At 37.5% G+C, this 22,621-nt stretch overlaps 1 protein-coding gene across 4 annotated transcripts in view; it reads left to right on the top strand.

The window, feature by feature from the left end:
- Positions 1 to 22,621, top strand: part of LOC127446455 (uncharacterized) — a 66,347-nt gene that overhangs the window by 24,319 nt on the left and 19,407 nt on the right. For 2 of the 4 annotated variants that reach the window (XM_051707379.1, XM_051707382.1), the window contains exon 7: positions 7,922 to 7,938. The exons of the other annotated variants lie outside the window; for them this stretch is intronic. In XM_051707379.1, the coding sequence (XP_051563339.1) occupies positions 7,922 to 7,927 (6 nt within the window). In that variant the 3' untranslated portion in view covers positions 7,928 to 7,938. Of the gene's footprint in view, positions 1 to 7,921; positions 7,939 to 22,621 lie in introns of those variants that run through there. 4 annotated transcript variants of the gene reach the window in all.

Raw genomic sequence — 22,621 nt, forward strand, 5'->3', positions numbered from 1 at the left:
TACAAGTGTACTATCTCTCTCCACATGGAATGTGAATGGGTTGGGGCACCCCATAAAAAGAAGGAAGGTTATTACTTTTCTTAAATGTAAGAAATATGATATAGTGTTTCTTCAAGAAACACATCTCTCCCTGCAGGAAGCTGAAAAATGTGGGAAGATATGGGGTGGACATGTTTTTTTTAGTGCTGGCTCAAGAGCAAGGGAGTCATTATATTGGTAAATAAACATCTACAATTCAAATGTCTCAAACAGATTAAAGATAAATTAGGAAGAGTAATTATTGTTTTAGCTGAAATTCAAGGGCAAAGCTCGATTTTGGCTAATATTTACACACCTAACGCTGATGATCAAGGCTTTTTTATAGATCTTGAAGGGATGTTGCAAACCGCTGGCACCCCTCATTATATAATACTGGGAGGAGACTTTAATCTTTTGATGGATTCAGTCCTTGATCATAGTGAAGCAAAAGTGTGTAAGCCCCATAGAGCAACAGTGATGCTTCACAGGATGTGTAAAAATCTTGGTCTTATGGATGTTTGAAGACTTTTGAACCCATCTGTTAGGGCCTATAAATTTTTGTTCATCAGTCCATAAGATTTATTCTAGAATAGATTTTATTTATTTTTTATATCCAAATCCCTCATTTCATCTGTTGTTGATTGCTCAATTGAAAACATTTTAGTCTCAGATCATGCCCTGGTGAGTTTAGAGGTGTTGCCACATATAGAGAAAAATAAATCATATAGTTGGTGCCTTAATGTATCCCTTTTGCAAAATCCTGATCTCCAACAAATGTTAAAGACTGAAATCAATGTTTATATGGAGACCAACTGGTCCTCAGTATCCTCTGTGGGCGTGGCTTGGGAGGCACTTAAGGAGGTTCTTAGGGGTCGGATCATACAGTATGCCTCATTCACCAAAAAATCCAAAGCACAAGAACTTGTGGAGTTGGAAGGAAATATTAAAAGTGCAGAGGCAGAGCTGAAGTGCTGTATGTCAGCTGATGGCCTCAGATAATTGACCCGATTGAAATATAGATATAATACTATTTTGTCGCGGAAAGTGGAGTTTTGGTTATTCAGGGCAAGACAGTCATACTTTGAGTCAGGTGACAAAGCAGGGAAGCTTTTGGCTAGATATATAGAGAGAGTCTTTTTCTACCATTCCCTCAGTGAAATCTGCTGGTGGTGAAATTTTTACTTCAGCCATTATAAGTAAATTTTTACTTCAGCCTCTTGATTCTGAGATAACCTTGGAGGAGCTTGACGAGGTAATTAAGTCCCTACCTACTGGCAAAGCTCCGGGGCCAGATGGTTTTGCCGCAGAATTTTTTAGATCCTATGCTACAGAACTGGCTCCACTTTTGTTAGAAGTTTATACTGATTCATTAAAGAATGGAAAGCTTCCTCCAACCATGACACAAGCTCGAATCAGTCTGATTCTTAAAAAGGACAAAGATCCAAGCGAGTGTAAAAGTTACCGTCCAATCTCCCTGATCCAACTAGATGTAAAAATATTGTCAAAAATTTTGGCTAATCGATTAAGTAAAGTTATGACATCACTTATACATATAGATCAGGTGGGATTTATTCGGGGCCATAGCTCTTCTGATAACATCAGGCGTCTCATCAATATCATGTGGTCAGTAGTGAATGATCAATCTCCGATCGCTGCCATCTCACTTGACGCCGAAAAGGCGTTTGATATGATAGAATGGGAATATCTTTTTAAGATTTTGGAAATGTATGGGTTCGGGAGTACATTTATTGGTTGGATTAAGTTACTTTATAGACACCCTGTAGCAGCGGTACAAACAAATGGATTAATTTCAGATTATTTTACTCTGAATAGGGACACTCTGCAGGGCTGCCCTCTTTCCCCATTATTGTTCTGTCTTGCCCTGGAACCATTAGCAGCCACGATAAGAAAAGAGAATGATTTTCCTGGGGTGGTTGTGGGAGATGTGGCGCATAAGCTTCTGCTTTACGCAGATGGTATTTTATTATTTGTCTCTGAACCTACTAGATCTATGCCTTGCCTCCACAGAATTATTAATTCCTCAAGATACAAAGTCAATTGGGCTAAATCCGAAGCTTTGGCTCTAACAGCGTACTGCCCAGTAACGGCTTTTCAGCCGGGCGCCTTCCAGTGGCCCAAACAGGGCATTAAATATTTGGGAATTTTATTCCCAGCAAATTTGTCTGATTTATTTAGTGTTAATTTTGACCCTTTAATAAAAAGGTTTTCGAGCGATGGTGGGCTTCATTACATTTTTCGATGATTGGGAAGGTTAATGTTATTAAAATGAATTGTATTCCAAAATTTAACTACCTGCTACAATCTCTCCCTATAGATGTCCCCCTCTCTTATTTCAAGGAATTTGATAGCATAGCAAAATCCTTCATTTGGAATGGTAAACATCCCAGATTGCATTTTAATAAGTTACAAAGGCCGATAGACAAAGGAGGGCTAGGCCTACTCAAGAATTTGTTTTATTACTATGCGTTCAGTCTCAGACATTTGGCTCATTGGTCACTTCCACCTGAGAGAGCCCCTCCCTGGTTTGTTATTGAACAGGCAGTTCTTGCCCCTATTTCGCCATTACAAAGCATCTCTATCAAACTAATCGGAAAAGTTACGTTACACCCCGTTATTTCGCATTTACACTTGGTATGGACTAAAGTGTCCAGACTGTTTAAATTGGACACTTATTTAAATGTTGCCTCGAGCATATGGCAGAACCCAAGATTGTGTATTGGCAAGTCTCCTTTCTGCTGGCCAGAGTGGATGTGAGGGGGGTCGCTACACTCGGTGACCTATATGAAAGGTGTGTTGAGATCATTTGAAAACTTGGTCCAACATTTTGGGATCCCCAGACCTCAGTTTTATAGGTATTTACAACTGTGCCACCTGCTTTGTACTATTTTTGGGAGTAGCACACATCCCCCTTAGGAGGCAGATGCTTTGGGAGAGGTTATTGCGGCTTTTGGAAAAGGTCATGAGGCATCAGTGTACTACTCCCTGTTAATTCAGAGTATAGGGGACGGAGCCTTAACTTCTCTCAAGACAGTATGGGAGAAAGATTTCAATTTGGCATTGGAGGAAGGAGTGTGGGCTAAGATTCTTAAAAACGTTAAGTCTGCATCTAGTGATGCAAGGGTGCGTCTTATACAATTCAAAATTTTGCATAGATTTTATTGGACCCCTCTAGACTGTGTAGGCTTGGTCTTAAAGACACACCCACCTGCTGGAGATGCCATTGGGAGGATGGAGACATGACCCATGTTTTTTGGTGGTGAGTCGAGATCCAGAAATTCTGGTCGAAGGTTCAGACATGGTGGGCACACAGGTTTCGTTTTGCCCCAGACTTTGTGTTCTGGGCAATGGGGCGGTCATCGATGTGGGGGATGGCCATATAGAGAACTGGGTTCTGACATGTGTGATGATTGCCAGGCAGGTTATTTTGAGGGGTTGGTGGTCAGCTGGTGCGCCCCCATATCCGGAGTGGTGCACGGAGGTGGTGAGGGTGGCAGCTTATGAGGAGGTGTCATCGGGAAGATGGGGTGGCTTGGATAAGTTTATTCGGAAATGGGGCAGGTATTTGGAGTTTTTGGAGGGCTCTCGGGTGGGGTGTGGAGAGAGTAGTGTATTATAGTAAGTATGATTATTATGTGTGTGTATGTATGTATGTGTATATATATGTATATATATGTATATGTATTTATGTTTGTATATGTATGTATGTATGTATGTATATATGTGTGTGTGTGTATATATATATATATATATATATATATATATATATATATATATATATATATATATATATATATATGTGTGTGTGTGTGTGTGTGTGTGTATATATATATATCTTTTTTATACATGTATATATGTGTGTCAGTTTGATTTTTATTTCTATATATTTTCATATGTTTGACCACAGGGTTGGGGTCGGGGAGGGGGGGGGGGGTTGTGGGGTTTAAATGTTAAATTTATATATATATATATATGTTTACATTTCATTGCTAGTGTATGATTTAATAAAAAATGTTAATTACAAGTAAACCAAGGAAAGGATCTATCACTGCAACTCTCTGACACAATGTTTTCTGATGAGGGTGAATATGAGTATGATGTTGCAACAAACACGGCAAAACTTAGAATCAGTGTCACAGGTGAGACTGATTTAGTTAGACTTTTCATTTATACTAGACATCTCCATACACACACACACACACACACACACATTGTATTGCCACAAGTGGAACTGAATTCATATAATTTCATATTTGAGTTGATTTTGAATATTTTACTGTTGGTAATAAAGGAATGAAAATACAGTCTTTTGTATTTTGTTCTGAAAACATTAAACTTTATATCAACATTAACTTTATACAAACTTCAGTCTTTTATAGTCATTTTTCTGCTTCAGTTTTATTTACTATCCAAACACTAATATGTGTACTAATGTTAACCTTTCAAGGCTCTGTTTTATTTTCAATCTGAGCCTGACTGAAACACTAAGCCATTTTTGTTTCAGATATACAGTACAGTATACTTACATAATGCCCTCTAATTTTCTTATTATGTAACTGGAGTGTTTTTCTCTCTCTCCATAAAGCCAAGTACAGAGATCCCCTTACAAGTTCATGTCCTGTAAATGTAACAGACGGAGGACCTTTTAACTTTTACTGCAATGCTACTGACGGCTACCCAGCAGGGACCATTCATTGGTTTGACCAATCTGGAACAAATTGGATCATTAATTAAATCCTGACAAAAGCCATCAAGGACACCAATGGCTCGAAATCTGTGGCTTTATCTAGCAAACTTACTTTCAAGTCTATTGACTCCAATCTGGAGCCATATAGATGTGTTGTCCTCAACAGCAAATATGTCAAGGAAGGAGAAACGACATTTCAGATCATGCACAAACGTAACTAAGCTAACTTTTCTGACCAATCTCTACCAATTAGCTGAATGATTATTTAAAGGGGTCGTACAATATATGTTATGTTTCACATGTGAAAGGAGCAACAGCTCTGGTGCTCAGATACGGGCTGCAGGTTTATTGTCAGATCCAATATAGATATTTATTGGCATCTCCTTCAGTAACAGCCTCTTTCAAAGCCTATATTACATTGTGACAAAATTACACAACAAGATGTGTGCTGAAATGCGGCACACAAACGATTAAGATCAGACTGAAATGATAAGGAACCTTGTTAAAATAATCATCAGTCTGTTGCAGCTTTGTTTCAATAAATTCTCCTTATGGACTAGGTAGGAAGTTTTGAGTTCTGAAAGTTCAGTATGTTTTTATAGTACAAGGAAAATGTTATTCCTAATGGTATGACCCCTTTAAAGGAATGTTTCGGGTTCAATACAAGTTAATCTCAATCAACAGCCTTTGAGGCATAATGTTGATTACCACAAAAAAAATTTTTTGACTTGTCCCTCCTTTTCTTAAAAAAAAAAAAAAAGAAAAAAGAAAAATTGAGGTTACAATGAGGCACTTACAATGGAAGTGAACGAGGACAATGAAAGTGAATGTGGCCAGTTTTTTGAGGGTTCAAACAGAAATGTGAAGCCTATAATTTTATAAAACACTTTCATTAATTCTTCTGTTAAAACTTGAGCTGTAAAGTGGTTTAAATTGTAATTTTTACAGTCATTTTAGGGTTTTAAGGTTTGTTGACATTACATCGTCATGGCAACGAAGTTGTAAAATTGGCTATAACTTTACTCAGAAAAGGTTAGTAAGTGATTTTATCACACTAAAATCATGTTTACACGCACATTGCTTATGTCTTGTGGCTATACTTTTGTAATAGTGACTATTTTAATTTTAGAAAATTGGCCACATTCACTTCCATTTAAGTGCCTCACTGGAACCTCAATTTTTGCTTTTTTTTTTAAAGAAAAGGAGGGACAAGCCAAAATTAATTTTTGTGGTACTCAACATTATGCCACAAATGCTGTCGATTGAGCTTAACTTGTATTGAACCCGGAACATTCCTTTAAGATAGCAAACAGTTTGTGATGATACTCTGTGAAGAGTTTTCAAAATTGTGTCTTCACTGAAAAGATATGTGTGAAGTGAAAACATAGGAAGGATATTTTTTGAGACAACATACATTGAGATTTCAGAGAATGAAAGAAATTTAGCATAGATCAAATCCTAGGCCATATCACAGGCTTTCATTTGTGGCAGTGATAGACTGTATTTTGTTTGCTTATGTAATTTAGTCCAATAAAGTGATGATATATAGTTATTAACAATCAGCAGATTTTTAAAACTGACATAACATGCTCTTTATACCAAAGGTATTTTGAGCACAATCATAACTGAGTAAATAGTTGTGTAGTTTTGGAAAAACAGCATTGGTGTAAAGTATGTGGATGTTGTTTCTCCAGAGGAATCTCAAAAGGAGCAATCAAGCTCTAATACAACAAACATTGTTGCTGGTGTGATGTTCATTGGATCGCTTACTGCTGGTGAGCCAAATTAACTGTTGTTCACAGTCATATTCCATTAAATACATATTTTAATAGTTGGAATGAAGGCAGGAGCCATTTCTTTGAAACATGCTTATTACACACAGATTGCCAGACAATGATTCATTAGATTAGAGACTACAATTCTATTGTTTAGGTTAGAGTGGGCCAACTAGGCTTAGGACATGGGAACAAAGAGTGTTTTCATTTTCACTTGAGTTATTTTTGAAGTTATCTATCATTATGAGTTGCTGACAGTGAGTAGTGTTATCATAATTTTGCATTGAATTTATTCACAGATGCTAGACGAGCTTCTACCCAACCTATGCTAAGTATGTTTCTGAAATCTCATGATTTTATCTTAATAATGGTGTTGGGTTAAACCTACACTCACTAAGAACTTAGGAACACCTGTACACCTACTTATTCATGCGATAATCTAATCAGTCAATCGTGTGGTAGCAGTGCTTAGCATAAAATCATGAAGATACAGGACAGGAGCTTCAGTTAATGTTCACATCAACCATCAGAATGGGGAAAAAATGTGATATCAGTGATTTGGACCGTGGCATGATTGTTGGTGCCAGACAGGTTGGTTTTAATATTTCTGTAACTGCTGATCTCCTGGGATTTTCATACACAAACGGAAATGCCTTGTTGATTAGAGAGGTCAACAGAGAATGGCTAGAGTGGTTTGAGCTGACAGGAAAGCAACGGTAACTCAGATAACCACAATTGTAGTGAGCAAAATAGCTTCTCAGAATGCACGTCGAACCTTGAGGTGGATGGGCTACAACAGCAGAAGACCACCATAGTGTTCCTAATAAAGTGCTCAGTGAGTGTACTCTCTGTAATACTATTTATTTCTGTCTCAACTGTTAGTTAATCACAGAAACTTGGGTCAGAATGAAACCCCAGTCTGTGTGTCTGGAATGTTTATGGTTTGCAGCTTGGAATAGTTTCTCTCTGGGAATAATTTCTGATTCACTTTCCCACTTTCCCAGCCAGATGTTGAGTCTGAGTAACTGTCTCTCTTTCTGAAAGTGTGTTTGGTGGAAATGTACTGCTCTTGCTCATTCTGATACATCTCATGGGAAAAAGTAATGAAGTAAAATACATTTACAAGCTCTTACATCAATGAATAATGTATAACATTTTGTTTTTAAATAGATAATTATTACCCAGGGCAAACTGTTGAATCTGATCTGGAAGGAGGTACCGAAACAGGCACAAATTGAAATAAAACATTTCATATTTGCTTTTAGGCATAGGTCAGAGTAATATGGTGAATTACACATGGTTTACTATAATAGGTAATAGTTTATATTTCTTTATTATAGCCCGTGTTCTTTTTCACATGCTCAAATGTGTTTTATTTTTTATTTGCCTTTGTTTGTTTTTTGGTGTGTCATTTTTAGGTCAGTCTTGAAGCTTCCACTATAGCAGAGATGAGAAACTGAGCCATGATTCACATTTACTGTGGCCCAGTTCTGCCACCATTTAACAAAAACAAATCTGAAGTCATTTTTTGCCTTGTGCATTTTGTAACAGACACTGAAAAAAAATGTTTTGTTAAGAAACATAACAAATGTGTGGTAACATCTGAATTAACTGGTTTAATTCAAGTCGTAAATTTTCATTTAATATGACTGAATTAACCTGACTGTATGAAGTTTATCTAACAAGCATAATTTCCAAGGGTTGAATCAAGTATAGAACCTTAAGATAACAATTGCAGGTTTTTTACAGTGCAGTTGACATGACATACTTTTGGAATGTCCATCGGTGTGATATGCTATAATACTAAAACTTTTTTAAACAGCATTTTGCTAATCCTTTTATAATTAAGCATACAGATTTTGTTATCTAATATTATTTGAAAAACTACATGGAATATTTGTACTTTTAAAACTCAAACTTTGTCACACTGCTGGACCATTTAAAATGAACTACTGATGATTTATTACTGGTGATTTAAAATAGTGAAAATTATGACCAATTGCACGACCTAAGATATACACTTTTTTCTTATACTTGCATATACATTTTTATCTAAACTCTTGATTTTTATAAAAAAAAAAAGTCCATAATATTTTTGCCAATAAGGACAGTAAGAATACAAAGATGTTTTCAGAATGTTTAACTGTGATTATTGATTGTGATTACTTCTTTTCTTTTTGAAACAAATGTGGGTTTAGGGATCATATTTACTGTGTGTACCTGTCACATTCATCAATACATAAATCTAATCCACTATTGCGTTATGAAATGTATATAGCCTATAGGGGAGACTGGGGCTGGGTAAATATATATATATATCCTTCCTTTTCTTTTTATTTGAAGTGAAATTTTGGACAGACATGTCTTGTGTTTAAAAATGTAATTAAAATGGGGATGCTGGGAGACCCATTCCATCCTCACTGAAAAAAGGTAAAGCAGCTCTATTGAAAATACTAAACCAGAACACTTCAAATCAACTTAATACATTTATGTTTGAGATGAGAACATAATTATATTGTGTAAATTCCAAGTGATTTTCAAAAACAGTCATCAAAAAGTGATTTCATCACATTGCTTTGAAATGTTAAAAGAGGTTACCATTGTGGAGAAAAGTGAAACTAATGGTTAGACTGAAGTTGGGTACATTACTGCTGAGAAATCAGTGTGTATTGCTTTTCTCATAAAGCAAATACTGAGGGATCATCAGTTTAATGACTAATTGGGGATCTGTAAACTCTCAGCAGCACCATACTTGTCATACTGTACAAACATATATACTAATGTGTTTGTTGCTAGCTAGAAATATGCTACAAAGTTCAATAGAGTAATTAGAACAAATCAAATTTAAGCTATGTTAACTCAATTTATTTAGGTTTTTTACTACACAAAGTATTTGTGTAGAGCCAACATTTTAATTTCATACCAGAGAAATGCATTTTCATTGTGTGGAACCAATGTCCAAAATTTAATTAAGATTCTTTTTTTTTTTTTTTTCAGTGCATGTGGATTGGGGCTTTTCAAACTATAATCCTTTGATTTAGCACTTGTTTTGGGATTATTCTTTTTTTAACCATCCTGCAAGAAAATATCTTGAATGTTAATTACCTGACCCTTTGGTGCATCTTTTGACTCATAGTCAAAATCTGATTCCTGATATTTTTCAAGTCCTTGTTTTAATGATGTGATCAGTAGCGCATATGAAATGTGTCAGACTGTGAAAGATGATATGAACGTGAATTTTGAAGCCACCGTGTTTTTTTTTTTTAAAAGTATGCAATTCGATACGGCTTCAAAATTCACGTTTTAGGTATGAAAATGTGTAATGTATGTTGTAGAACAAAATGTCCACATATCGTCAAGTAATGTTTACCACAGACTTTATTTTACTCATAATGGAGTTTTTTCTAAGTTGAAAAACCCCATTATAAAAACCCAGAGGGAACCCAAGGCGAATTCTCTCCTGGGTTTTTGGACTACAACCTGAACAGTTCTATTCACCTTAAGTGCCAGAGAAACAAACTCGCAGCCATTTTGAAAATGTGTCTTTGAACTTCTGGTCTAGCGTTTTCTATATAGATATCTTTGGTGTTGATATCAAGGTGTAATTAGTTAGCAACATGAATTTACAAGTTGTAGAGTTTCCAAAAGTTATCATGATTATTTTAAAGTGTTCAGGGGATGTCATAACAACTGGAAGCAGAGGGAGGAGATTTTAAAACAAGAGTACTTCATTCATAAATCCACAAGATCCTACCTTCATGCTGTGGACATACTGGTATACCTCTGTGATCATGAAACTCCAAGAGACAGCATAATGTTATTAAAAATATCTCTGTACGACACCTCTGGCCATCTTCTCATGTCATTCACCCATTGCGTTGTAGTTATAGTTAATGTGAGCAGATTTTTTTTAGTGCTAAACTGGGACAGGGGAGGGGGTTACTATATTTACACATACACACATATACACGTGAAAGTGTTTGTTTTATTTTGTATTCTGATTACAACTAGCCTTTTCCCGTAGTAAAGTGTAGACTCACACCATTAGCTCTCCTCAGTAGCTTCAATACAATCCGGAAGTTAAGAGACAAAACATGGAATTATGGAGCACTGAAAAGTAAAAAGACCAGAGAGCTTCTATACTGAGATGACAACCTCTGCGCTTTTACCATAGGAGAGAGCGTAACGGTGAACTAGCAAGTTATTGAACAAGTCACAATTTGCAGATACCATACAAATGAATGGGGAGAGTCGTAAACTGACACCTACCTGTTGCAAAAACAAAAAACAAACAAACAAAAAAACATGACTTCTCTTATAAAACAGCAATTTTATTGTAGTAATTTCCTTACTGTTTACTCCAAAAGGATTGTATAGTGTAAAACATATGTCAATTTATTAAGCGATTAAATGTGTCCTCACAAAAGCAGTTTATTCAGCACACCTGAAGCATCTCCTCCATAGACATCCATTCAAAAAGAACAGTCTTGTCCCCTCGCCAGTGTACCGCCCATTGAATGTCTATGGGAATGTTGCATTATGCTATTCTATGCTAACCTTATAGGCGCCCCCTTTAGACGGGCTCTGGAATAGACCAATCCTTTGTCAATGTCACCGCTTACGTCACACATAGAAGTAGTGGCAGAAACAGGGTTCCCACACCTTTCAAGGCACAATTTTCATCACATTTACAAGACATTTTATTTGCCCAACGGTGTAATATTTAAGCAAATACATTTCCATGACATGAAAACTGCATGCAAATTTCCAGGTTTTCCATGCACAAGTAGTAAACTTCTGTCGGATTCTGTTGTTGAAAAATGATTTTGAGGGCTCTCTTTGACAGCTGTGGCTTCAAACCATCAACAGCTGACTGAACTGAGATCATCTCAACTCACGGCTTTGCTGCAAATATTTGTAGCGAACATTATTACAGGTATGTTATTAACTCGTATCATTATGATGATTGTATAGCTAAGAATATTTGTGTATTTATGATGGTTTCGTTTAATCGTCTAATCTGTCAAATCTAAAACAATAGATTGCCAACTTTCTTCCACCACTTACTGCGCATGCTAAGCTTGTAGGCTCCCCTATGTAGAAGGGTTCTGCTTATGACTCACTGGACTACTTTGCACAACTGCTTCCGTGTTCTATGTAGTGTGGCTCAGGAGTTTCCAGTTACAGCATTCAGCAAGCCTACATGCAGAGATTTATTCATGGGAAGGCATATATATATATATATATATATATTTAGGGCTGTCAGTTGATTAAATCAATAAATCATGTTTTTGGCACTAACATGTCGTCACACATTTATAATTTACTGAAATTTGCTTCTAAATATATTTTTTCCTTTCCAAATGTAGCAACACTCCTGAATAATCTATAAAATATACAGTATATAACATTGCTGCCTCATTAGCACGTGTTTCATTAGTTGCTGATATCTCATACCAGTTGAGCTTTAATGATAAATTCCACCATACAACAATTCTAATTAACTTTTCTTTGGTTAAATGTCCCAGATGGATTTATTTATAAATACATAAATTATGCTTAAATTAGCCATTATCTTACTCTGACCAGGCTTCACATATCACTCAGAACAGAATGAAGCAGTTTTATTATCAAATTAAATAAATAAATAACTGTGCTAAAATATATGTACGACACTACATATATTTAATCTATTTCAAATGTTATAACTCATTATCTTTGGCTGCTCTTCTACTTATGCATTTACATTTCAATGTATAGCGATATACTTATCAATAAAACTGTGACAAAAAATAAAGATAAAAACATACAATACTTTTATTTATTTATTTATTTATTTTTTTCCAATTTGGAATGTCCGATTCCCAATTTTGCTCTAAATCCTCGTGGTGGCGTAGTGACTCGCCTCAATCCGGGTGGCGGAGGACAAATCTGTTGCCTCTGCGTCTGAGACCGTCTGCGCATCGTATCACGTGGCTCGTTGAGCGTATTACCACGGAGACATAGGGTGTGGAGGCCCACGCCATCCACCGCGGCATCTACGCACAACTCACCACGTGCCCCACCAAGAGTGAACCACATTATAGCGATCACGAGGTTACCCTGTGGCATTTCTGAGCAGTAGCTGGCACTGTCACCACACTTCTCAGATAAGACCTTCACAGGGTGGCAGTGATGTGTCTGCAGTTTTTATTTATTTATAGTTTTTTTTTTTTTTAATAGCCCAAAGCTATTGCAGCCCCTAACCATTTCACACAGTTTCACACACTTTCACAACAACAGGCATGCATAGAGATATTAGACTGACTGCATTCCTGCTGCATATTGCTGTCATTAATTTATGTAATTTCCACTGTGCTGAAAGAGCTTTGCATGTTAATCTGTAATTGCCAAATATATTTGGAAATATCCAAATATTGTGAAAATAAAGCAACCCCAGTGTTTTGGCATTATTCACTGTTGTGATTAAGGAATATGCAATAATTGTAACAGGCTGTTGACATAATTGAATCGATAATTAATTAAATCATTAAGAACCATTAATGGGTGAGTAGTTCACTGAGCGCCAGGGCTGTTGCTAAAATTCACATGCCCCAACGACAGCTTTGGTTTTGGTGTTGGTGTGATTATGTGACAAAAGATGCAGAGCTCTTCAGATAAGTTTAAATGCCATGGTACAAGACTGAACATGCCTTGTTTTTACCACATCTTCCCAGGAAAAACAACAACACCAGAATCTTTCTTCACTAGCTCTCGGAACTATTCTGATCTCTTAAAGAGAATGCAACAGAACAATGACTGAGTGTAAAATTCTGTCTATAAATCAGGTGAATAAAAGCACATTTTATACTTTTGTATTTTAGCTTGTCTATTAATAACTATAAATTAAGTCATAGTTAATTGCTTTTGAGTTGTTTTGCTTTCGAGTACTTTTTGAAGCTTTAAAACACCTGTCCCTATTCTTTTTCAGTCATTCATAAATTCTTCAAGATTTCTCCTGTTGTGTTCTACAGAAAAAAGAAAGTCATACAGTAGAGCAGCAGTAGGCTCGTGTAGCCAGGCCTTTGACTAAGATGGCAAAGGTCTGGGATATATAGCAGCTACAAGCAATTAATCACAGTTGGTTAAGTAATCACATGTCTTTTAGGGGCAGGCTTATCAGAGATATACTCTCACATAGCACTTTATTATGGTCCTAATAAAGTGCCCGACATGGTCTTCTGCTGTTGTAGCCCGTCCGCTTCAAGGTTCGATGCGTTGTGCATTCTGAGATGCTATTCTGCTCACCACAGTTGTACAGAGTGGTTATCTGAGTTACCATAGCCTTTCTGTCAGCTTGATTCACCATTCTCCTTTGACCTCTCTCATCAACAAGGCATTACCATCCGCAAAACTGCCGCTCACTGGTGTTTTTTGTTTTTTTTGTTTTTTTGCCACCATTCTGAGTAACTCTAGAGACTGTTGTGCGTGAAAATCCCAGGGGATCAGCAGTTACAGAAATAATAAAACCGGCCCGTCTGCTACAAACAATAATGCCACTGTCAAAATCACTGAGATCACATTTTTTCCCCATTCTGATGTGAACATTAACTGAAACCCTAGACCTGTATCTGGATGATTTTATGCATTGCTGCCACATAATTGGCTGATTAATATCACAATCGCATGAGTAAGCAGGTATACAAGTGTTCCTAATAAAATGCTCAGTGAGTGTATCATTCATTAATATAGTGCAACAGTCTGGTTCCGGAAGTAAAATTCCCATTCATTTTTTTCCATAGACGAATAAATTATCAACGATAACTTATAAACCTTTGAAGACAGACCTACCTTGAGCTTCAAGGTAGATCATCGCTGGTATATGCTTCCGTTGAAGCAATCAGTTTGCATTATTTCAACTTCATTGTTTACAAATCGTGTTTGAAATTATGGTAAACAACTACATTACCCATGGTCCAGCAGAGAAAACTTCACCAATCAGAGAACCGCAGCCAACCAAGCCCACGAAACCATGACGCACTGTGGATAATCGAGTCGTTGTCTCTTAATCCTTAAACTACTTGTACTATATTTGTACATATCTGAATATTTGCAATAAGCATAAAAAATATTGTTTCTATACTTATAATCAAAAACCTAAAATCAATAGTTTTATACATTTCCATTGTTTTTTTTTTTGTTTGTTTTTTTTATCAATGACATCATTTGCAATGCTTCATGGGATTATAGTCCGTGCCCTCATGAAAGACTGTAAATACACAGTCTTATACCTTTATCTTTTTGTCCAATTTTCAAATACTTTTTTGGCACAAAGTAAAGATTTTGATGTTATGATTTACCTCGGAGCTGGTTGGTTTGATTCATGGCTTACAAATCTTTTATGAAGAATTTTAAGTCTATGAGAAGCATATTTCTGGAAACCAGACGCTGAATAAGTGGTCAGGCACTGTTGCGCTCATTTAAAGACCATCATGTGGAAAGATATACAGTTGAAGTCAGAAGTTTACATACACTTAGGTTGAAGTCATTAAAACAAATTTTTTAACCACTCCACAGATTTCATATTAGCAAACTATAGTTTTGGCAAGTCATTTAGGACATCTACTTTGTGTATGACACGAGTAATTTTTCCAACAATTGTTTTACAGAAAATTCCAGAAAATGATGTCAAGCCTTTAGACAATTAGCCAATTAACTTCTGATAGGAGGTGTACTGAATTGGAAGTGTACCTGTGGATGTATTTTAAGTCATACCTTCAAACACTTTACTTCTTTGACATCATGGGAAAATCAAAAGAAATCAGCCAAGACCTCAGAACAAAAATTGTGGACCTCCACAAGTCTGGTTCATCCTTGTGGGAGCAATTTTCAAAAGCCTGAAGGTACCATGTTCATCTGTACAAACAATAATATGCAAGTATAAACACCATGGGACTGTGCAGCCATCATTCAGCTCAGGAAGGAGACACATTCTGTCTCCTAGAGATGAATGTAGTTTGGTGTGAAAAGTGCACATCAATCCCAGAACAACAGCAAAGGACCTTGTGAAGATGATGGAGGAAACAGGCAGAAAAGTATCTATATCCACAGTAAAATGAGTCCTATATCGACATAACCTGAAAGGCTGCTCAGCAAGGAAGAAGCCACTGCTCCAAAACTGCCATAAAAAAGCCAGACTACAGTTTGCAAGTGCACATGGGGACAAAGATCTTACTTTTTGAAGAAATTTCCTCTGGTCTGATGAAACAAAAATGGAACTTTTTGTCCATAATGACCATAGTTATGTTTGGAGGAAAAGGATAAGGCTTGCAAGCCGAAGTACACCATCCCAGCCGTGAAGCATGGGGGTTGCAGCATCATGTTGTGGGGGTGCTTTGCTGCAGGAGGGACTGGTGCACTTCACAAAATAGATGGCATCATGAGGAACAAAAATTATGTGGATATACTGAAGCAACATCTCAAGACATCAGCCATGAAGTTAAAGCTCTGTCGCAAATGGGTCTTCAAAATGGACAATAACCCCAAGCATACCTCCAAAGTTGTGGCAAAATGGCTTAAGGACATCAAAGTCAAGGTATTGGAGTGGCCATCACAAAGCCCTGAGCTCAATCCGATAGAAAATTTGTAAGCATGTGCGAGCAAGGAGGCCTACAAACCTGACTCAGTTACACCAGTTCTGTCTGGAAGAATGGGCCAGAATTCCAGCAACTTATTGTGAGATATGTTCATATATTATTTAATAAGAATAACAAGTAAGGCCCAAGTATTTTAAAAGTTCATATGTGACGTTGTTTCTGTGACAGCCTCAGAGCTCTGACGGTCGGTGTATACGTCAGCATCCGAATTCACTCACTCATTTCGCTCACTTACTGCTGAGATAAAGTGCACTCACTGCCATTCACTATATAGGAAATAGTGAATGAGTGAACGATTTCGGACACAGCCACTCTCTTCGCCACATGATCGCTTCGCGCCTGTACATCTCTCACGTGCGCGCTCCAAGTTTTACATGCACAGAAATGCTGTCTATTCGCACTCCATTTGTCAGTCACGCGAATGGCAGAACAAAAGGCATTTTCACTTAACTTGGATGTTTACATGGATTTATAAATGTAATCAGCCCAAAGTAGCTGTGATAGTTTTCCAGTAAATGAGTAAATACTGCTCATGACATGCGGGACGCGGGACAAAGCACACAGATATATTGCTGCACTGATATATTGTTCTACCTGAAGAACATCACTGGACCCTTTCTAGATCCCCTTCAGTTTGCAAACAGGTCTGTGGATGATGCAGTCAACATGGGATTGCATCATATCTTGCAACATCTGGGCAGACCAGGTACATATCCAAGGATCCTTTCTGTGGACTTCAGTTCGGCTTTTAACACCATCATCCCAGCTATACTCCAGAATAAATTACACCAACTCTCTGTTCCCATGTCTATCTGTCAGTGGATTACCAGCTTTCTGACAGACAGGCAGCAGCTTGTGAGACAGGGGAAACTCACTTTCAGCACCTGTACAATCAGCACTGGTGCCCCCCAGGGATGTGTGCTCTCCCCACTCCTCTCCCCCCCTACACCAATGACTGCATCACCAAGGACCCCTCTGTCAAGCTCCTGAAGTCTGCATACAGAAGGGAGGTTGAACAGCTGGCTGTCTGGTGCAGTCAAAACAACCTTGAGCTGAACACGCTCAAAACGGTGGAGATGATTGTGGACTTTAGGAGGAACATCCCAACACTGACCCCCTCACCATTCTAAACAGCACTGTGGCAGCAGTGGAGTCATTCAGGTTCCTGGGCACTACCATCACACAGGACCTGAAGTGGGAGACACATATTGACTCCATTGTGAAAAAGGCCCAGCAGAGGTTGTACTTCCTTCACCATCTGAAGAAGTTCAACCTGCCACAGGCACTGCTGATACAGTTCTACTCAGCAGTCATTGAGTCTGTCCTCTGCACTTCAATAACTGTCAGGTTTGGTTCAGCTACGAAATCAGACATCAGAAGACTACAGAGGACAGTTCGGACTGCTGAGAGAATTACTGGTTGCCCCCTGCTCCCCCTTCAAGAACTATACGCTTCTAGGGTGAGGAAAAAGGCTGGAAAAATCACTCTGGACCCCACTCACCCTGCCCATTACCTTTTTGAACTGTTGCCTTCTGGCCAACGCTTCAGAGCTCTGAGCAACAGAACCGTCAGGCACAGGAACAGTTTTTTTCCCTCAGGCTATCCATCTCATGAACAGTTAAATTGCCCCATTGAGCAATAACTACATGCAATACACAGTTTAGTCTTTTTTATATTTATCCAACACATCCAACCTCTTCTGCCATTTAATTCCTCTGAAAAAAAAAAAAAAAAAAAAAACATTTGCACTGTATATAACAGATTTGTATTTTGCACTGTACATAACAGATAACAGATTTGTATTAGATTTGCACTACGTATGTGTATGTATGTATGTGTGTGTCTGTGTGTGTATGTACATTTGTGTATAATTATTTTTTATTTTTTATTATTATCTATGTCTTGCTGCTGTTTTTGTATTGTTTTTGTATTGTTGTACACTGGAAGCTCCTGTCTCCAAGACAAATTCCTTGTATGTGTAAGCATACTTGGCAAAAAAGCTGATTCTGATTCTGATTTAAAAATGTAAAAAAAAACAAAAAAAAAAACAAAAAAAAACTGATGTCATAAGAGCCCAGTTACAGAATCACCCTAAAAATGACCATCACATTACACAGAAAAGCCCTCGTTAGCATTAGAGCCACAACTTACCTTGATGTGCTGCCTTAAGTTGAAGCAGAGATTTTAATCTTGAAATATCAGCTTGTCTTGGTGTTAAATGGAGGCACTGCATGACAAAACTATTTTGTTTTTCACTGTGTGGAGCGAAGAAAGTGTTTCACTTTGAAGAGCTTGATGCTGCAGCAGTGAAAGACTCGGCTTGAGTGACAGTCTGTGACAGCACGCACAGCTGAGTGAACTTCTGCTGTCGTAAAAGTACCATTCAATAATCTCTCAATAAATTACACATTAACTAAAATTAAAGCCAGTAATGTAACGACAGGAAGGCTGCCCATTGTAAAGAAGTAAAAGTAAATTTTTTTCATTAGAAATTTACTTGAGTGAGAGTAAAAAGTACCCACTTTTAGGCCTACTCTAAAAGTAATTCCCCCCCCAAAAAGGTACTCAAGTAAATGCAACGGAGTAAATGTAGTGCGTTACTACCCACCTCTGCTTCTTAATAGCGCCCTCAGCTGACAACTGTTATGAATCTGAATATGATATTAAGCCTGAATGTTCTGCTTCAACTACAACACTATGCGAATGTGCAAAATAATTGACAGGCAGAATGTACATTAAAATCTTCTAATTGGCTGATCAAAGAATGTGTCTGCAGCCGTATATGTGTGTGTAGAATGTAGGAGTTAGTGTGTGTGCAAGTGAAAGTAGAGATTTATTGGAAAAAAGGACATAAATATTGATCTGTTTCTCACCCACACCTAATATATAACTTCTAAAGACATGGATTTAACTACTGGAGTCATATGGATTACTTTCATGCTGCCTTTATGTCCTTTTTGGAGCTTGAAAGGTCTGGTCACCATTTATTTGCATTGTATGAATATACAGAGCTGAAATATTCTTCTAAAAATTTCCATTTCTGGTCTGCATATGAAAGAAAGTCATAAACATATGAAATTGCATGAGGGTGAGTAAATTAAGAGAGATTTTCCTTTTTGGTGAACTATCAAAATAGTCAGGATTTGTCCTGTACAGTGGCGATTTCTCAGGGTCAGCAAAGCCTTCTGTGCTGGCGTAACATGCCTAATAAATAAATATTTTTTCATCCGTTCATTCTCAATGACCTTTTTGCCTATGTATTTTCAATCACTTTCCACTCCTAATTCATCAACAAATTATTAGCAAAAAACAAAAAGTTTATCCAATCAGAATTTATTCCTCGATGATTACAAGCAAAGTGTGACAACTGTTTCACAAATCGCATGCCCAAAGTAATGCTCCTTAGCCGAAGCAGTGCGTGAGTCTGAGCTCCACCCCGTCAGGCCTTCAGAATTTCCACAGAATCCCTCAACACTGCAGTGAATAGGCATTTAATGTCAGATTGTCAGATTCATCAGCCAATCAGATTGATTTATTTGTTCTTGGTGGGTGTGGTCTTTCGGATATGTCCCAGTCCAGGCCTTCTAGCTGGCCTTGAGTGACGCAATCACGCTTTAAGTGATGTACATAATTTGAAAGCGAAGAGCACGAGATCTTGCTGATGAGTCGGCTGTCATCACTGCTGGTATTGCCGATGAGAAAGAGATCTTCATGGATTTAAAAACCTGAGATGTTTTGCACGATCATGCGGTTGATTAATTAAACAAGAAAGGAGGACTGATTTTCACTTCAAGCAAATTGGTAAGTGCTTTTTGCATTGTTATAGCATGCATTTTCTAAGTGTAAATTAGGCTGCTTGAGCATTCAGTGTTGGATCAAGTTTTGAAAAGTAACCATGTACCCTGACGAAACAAAATTTATTGCAAGCAAAATTTAAATAGCAAATATTATTAGAGAGCTTTTTCTTGGTATTAAACCTCCTTTGTTCTGGCTTTTGTGCATGGACATGTTTTTAAAATGTCAATTGGTAGTATTAGTTGACTGCCACGTAATGTCTGATAGGCATACGGTGTCTTATTAATTGTGAAACTGTGTTATCTTAATGGCATGAATCGCACTGAAGGCCTAGTCTTAAAATGCACGGGCCGCGGCTGGTCCTGTATATATATATATATATATATATATATATATATATATATATATATATATATATATATATATATACATACATATAAATATATATATATATATGATAAGAATTAATTTTAGATAAGCTTCTTTTTTTATTTGAGGACAAAAATTAAAAAGTAAAATTATTATGACAAATTCATTAAGATCCATAAAGTAATCATACATAATTCATAACAAATGTAAATTAATATTTCACCATCATATAAATAATCTCTCAACATTTACTCACCCTCATGCCATCCCAAAAGTGTATGACTTTATTTAAATTTTTTTCCCTGCAGAGCACAAATGAAGATTTTTAGAAGAAAATCTCAGATCTGTTGGTCCATACAATGTAAGTTAATGGGTGCCAACATTTTGAAGCTCAAAAAAGCAGCAAAAGGCAGCATAAAAGTCAAACATAAGATTCCAGTGGTAATTTCTTCTGTAATATCTTCTGTAATATCAATATATTCAATTACACTTCCTACTGCTTGATGCATGCCCACAGCCGCTAGATGGCGCTAGGAAGAGTAATTGAGCTTGAAATCATGATCGTACATAGAGACTGCAATGGCAAGTTTTACAGTGAAAAAGGAGTTACATTTTGGGTTTAGTTCACCCAAAACCAACTGGATCACTTCAGAAGACATTCATTAAACCACTGGAGTTGTATGGATAACTTTTATGTCGCCTTTTTCTGCTTTTTGGAGCTTCAAAGTTCTGGCCACCATTCACTTGCATGAGCTGAGATACTCTTCTAAAAATGTTCATTTGTGTTCTGCAGAAGAAAGTAATACGCATGTGGGTTGACATGGTGGTGAGTAAATGATGAGAGAATTTAAATTTTTGTATGAACTATTTCTTTAAGGAAAAACAGTTATATTACGTTTTAGGAGGTGGCAGAAGCAAAAGGAGCAACCTCTGTGCACTGGTACCTGTGGAAAGACAACTGGTATCAGTATGACTGTCTGTTCCAGTTCAATATATGACAATATATGAATATTTACAAAGTGATGTAGAAGAATAAGAGCTTTACCTTGTGTCTCTGTTGGACATTGAAGTTTCACATCCTGTCAAACGACGTCCTACAATCGTAACGTGAAGCAAAACTCGATTGCTCCCATCATCGCTGAAGCCGTTAACGGCAAGAGCGTGACTTCTGTGAGCGGCATTGCGTCACGGCTGTTGTAGCTGCAACTCGCTTGACATGGGCTGTGTCTCGTTTGGAAGGCTGCATGCTAGGTAGGACGTGTCCTTTGAAGGCTGCGGTATACCGAGCGTCCTCCTTTAAACAAGCCTCGTTTAAACGAGATGGCCTTCATAGGACAAACGGAAACAGAATGTAACAGTGGCGTGCTGTCATAGCAACCATCTTTAACAAGCGCGAGCTTATATGAGGTAAAATTTAGGAGAGTTATAATGATGTAAAGAGAAAAGAAAATAGATTTTACAGGTGTAGTTTTAGTTTAATACTTTATTTTAATTATATATATTAATATAATTATACATATACTCTGCACCCATCTACTGAGGTACATCAACTTGGGAATTAACATTACTTGCGTTTGAAATTTTTTTTTTAGACATTTCCGTTGAAGCAACGAATTGTGGGTTGTGAGTGCCCACGAAGGATAAACCTCATGCATCCTCCGAATTCCTGTGAAAGAAGGTCGCATTCGAAGGCTGCATTCGAAGTGTCCTACTCGCTTTTCTGAAACCAGACAGCCTCGATGACGTATGCGGCTGACAAATGTGACCTCCGGAGGACGCATCCTTCCAAACGAGACACAGCTAAATATAGACACTAAGTAAATATTAAAGATGGCGACGTCCATAACACCGGCATATCTTATCACAGTAGTGCAGCGTTATTAAATAAACCAGTCCAAATGAGGCGCGAGTTCATTCATCAGATCATAATTAGCCGACAGTGGCTTTGAATGCTTTTTAACCGGGTTCAGAGCGCAGCATTTATCGTGTGGTGAAAGACAGGGGTTGGATTAGCCAACTATTTGTCATGGGAAGTCGCCAAAGGCTTGCTGAAATTTCGCTAAAAGTAGCTAAATCATGTGATGACATCATTTATTATGTAAGACTAGAGGTATGCAACCCGACGGGACCAGAGAACCTGACGGGTTTCGGTCCGGGTTGGGGTAGTTTTTCAAGTAGGACTTCGGGTTCTGGTTTGAATGAATGAAAAAATAAACAGGTCTACGGAACTTGTTTCGCGTACGCGCTCTCACTCACAGACGCGCGAACGGACAAGTTAGTGGCCGTTCACACCGACCGTGATTTTGTGCACGTCTGTTCTGTTT

Source organism: Myxocyprinus asiaticus, chromosome 9 (genome assembly GCF_019703515.2).
Source record: "Myxocyprinus asiaticus isolate MX2 ecotype Aquarium Trade chromosome 9, UBuf_Myxa_2, whole genome shotgun sequence".
NCBI lineage: Eukaryota > Metazoa > Chordata > Actinopteri > Cypriniformes > Catostomidae > Myxocyprinus > Myxocyprinus asiaticus.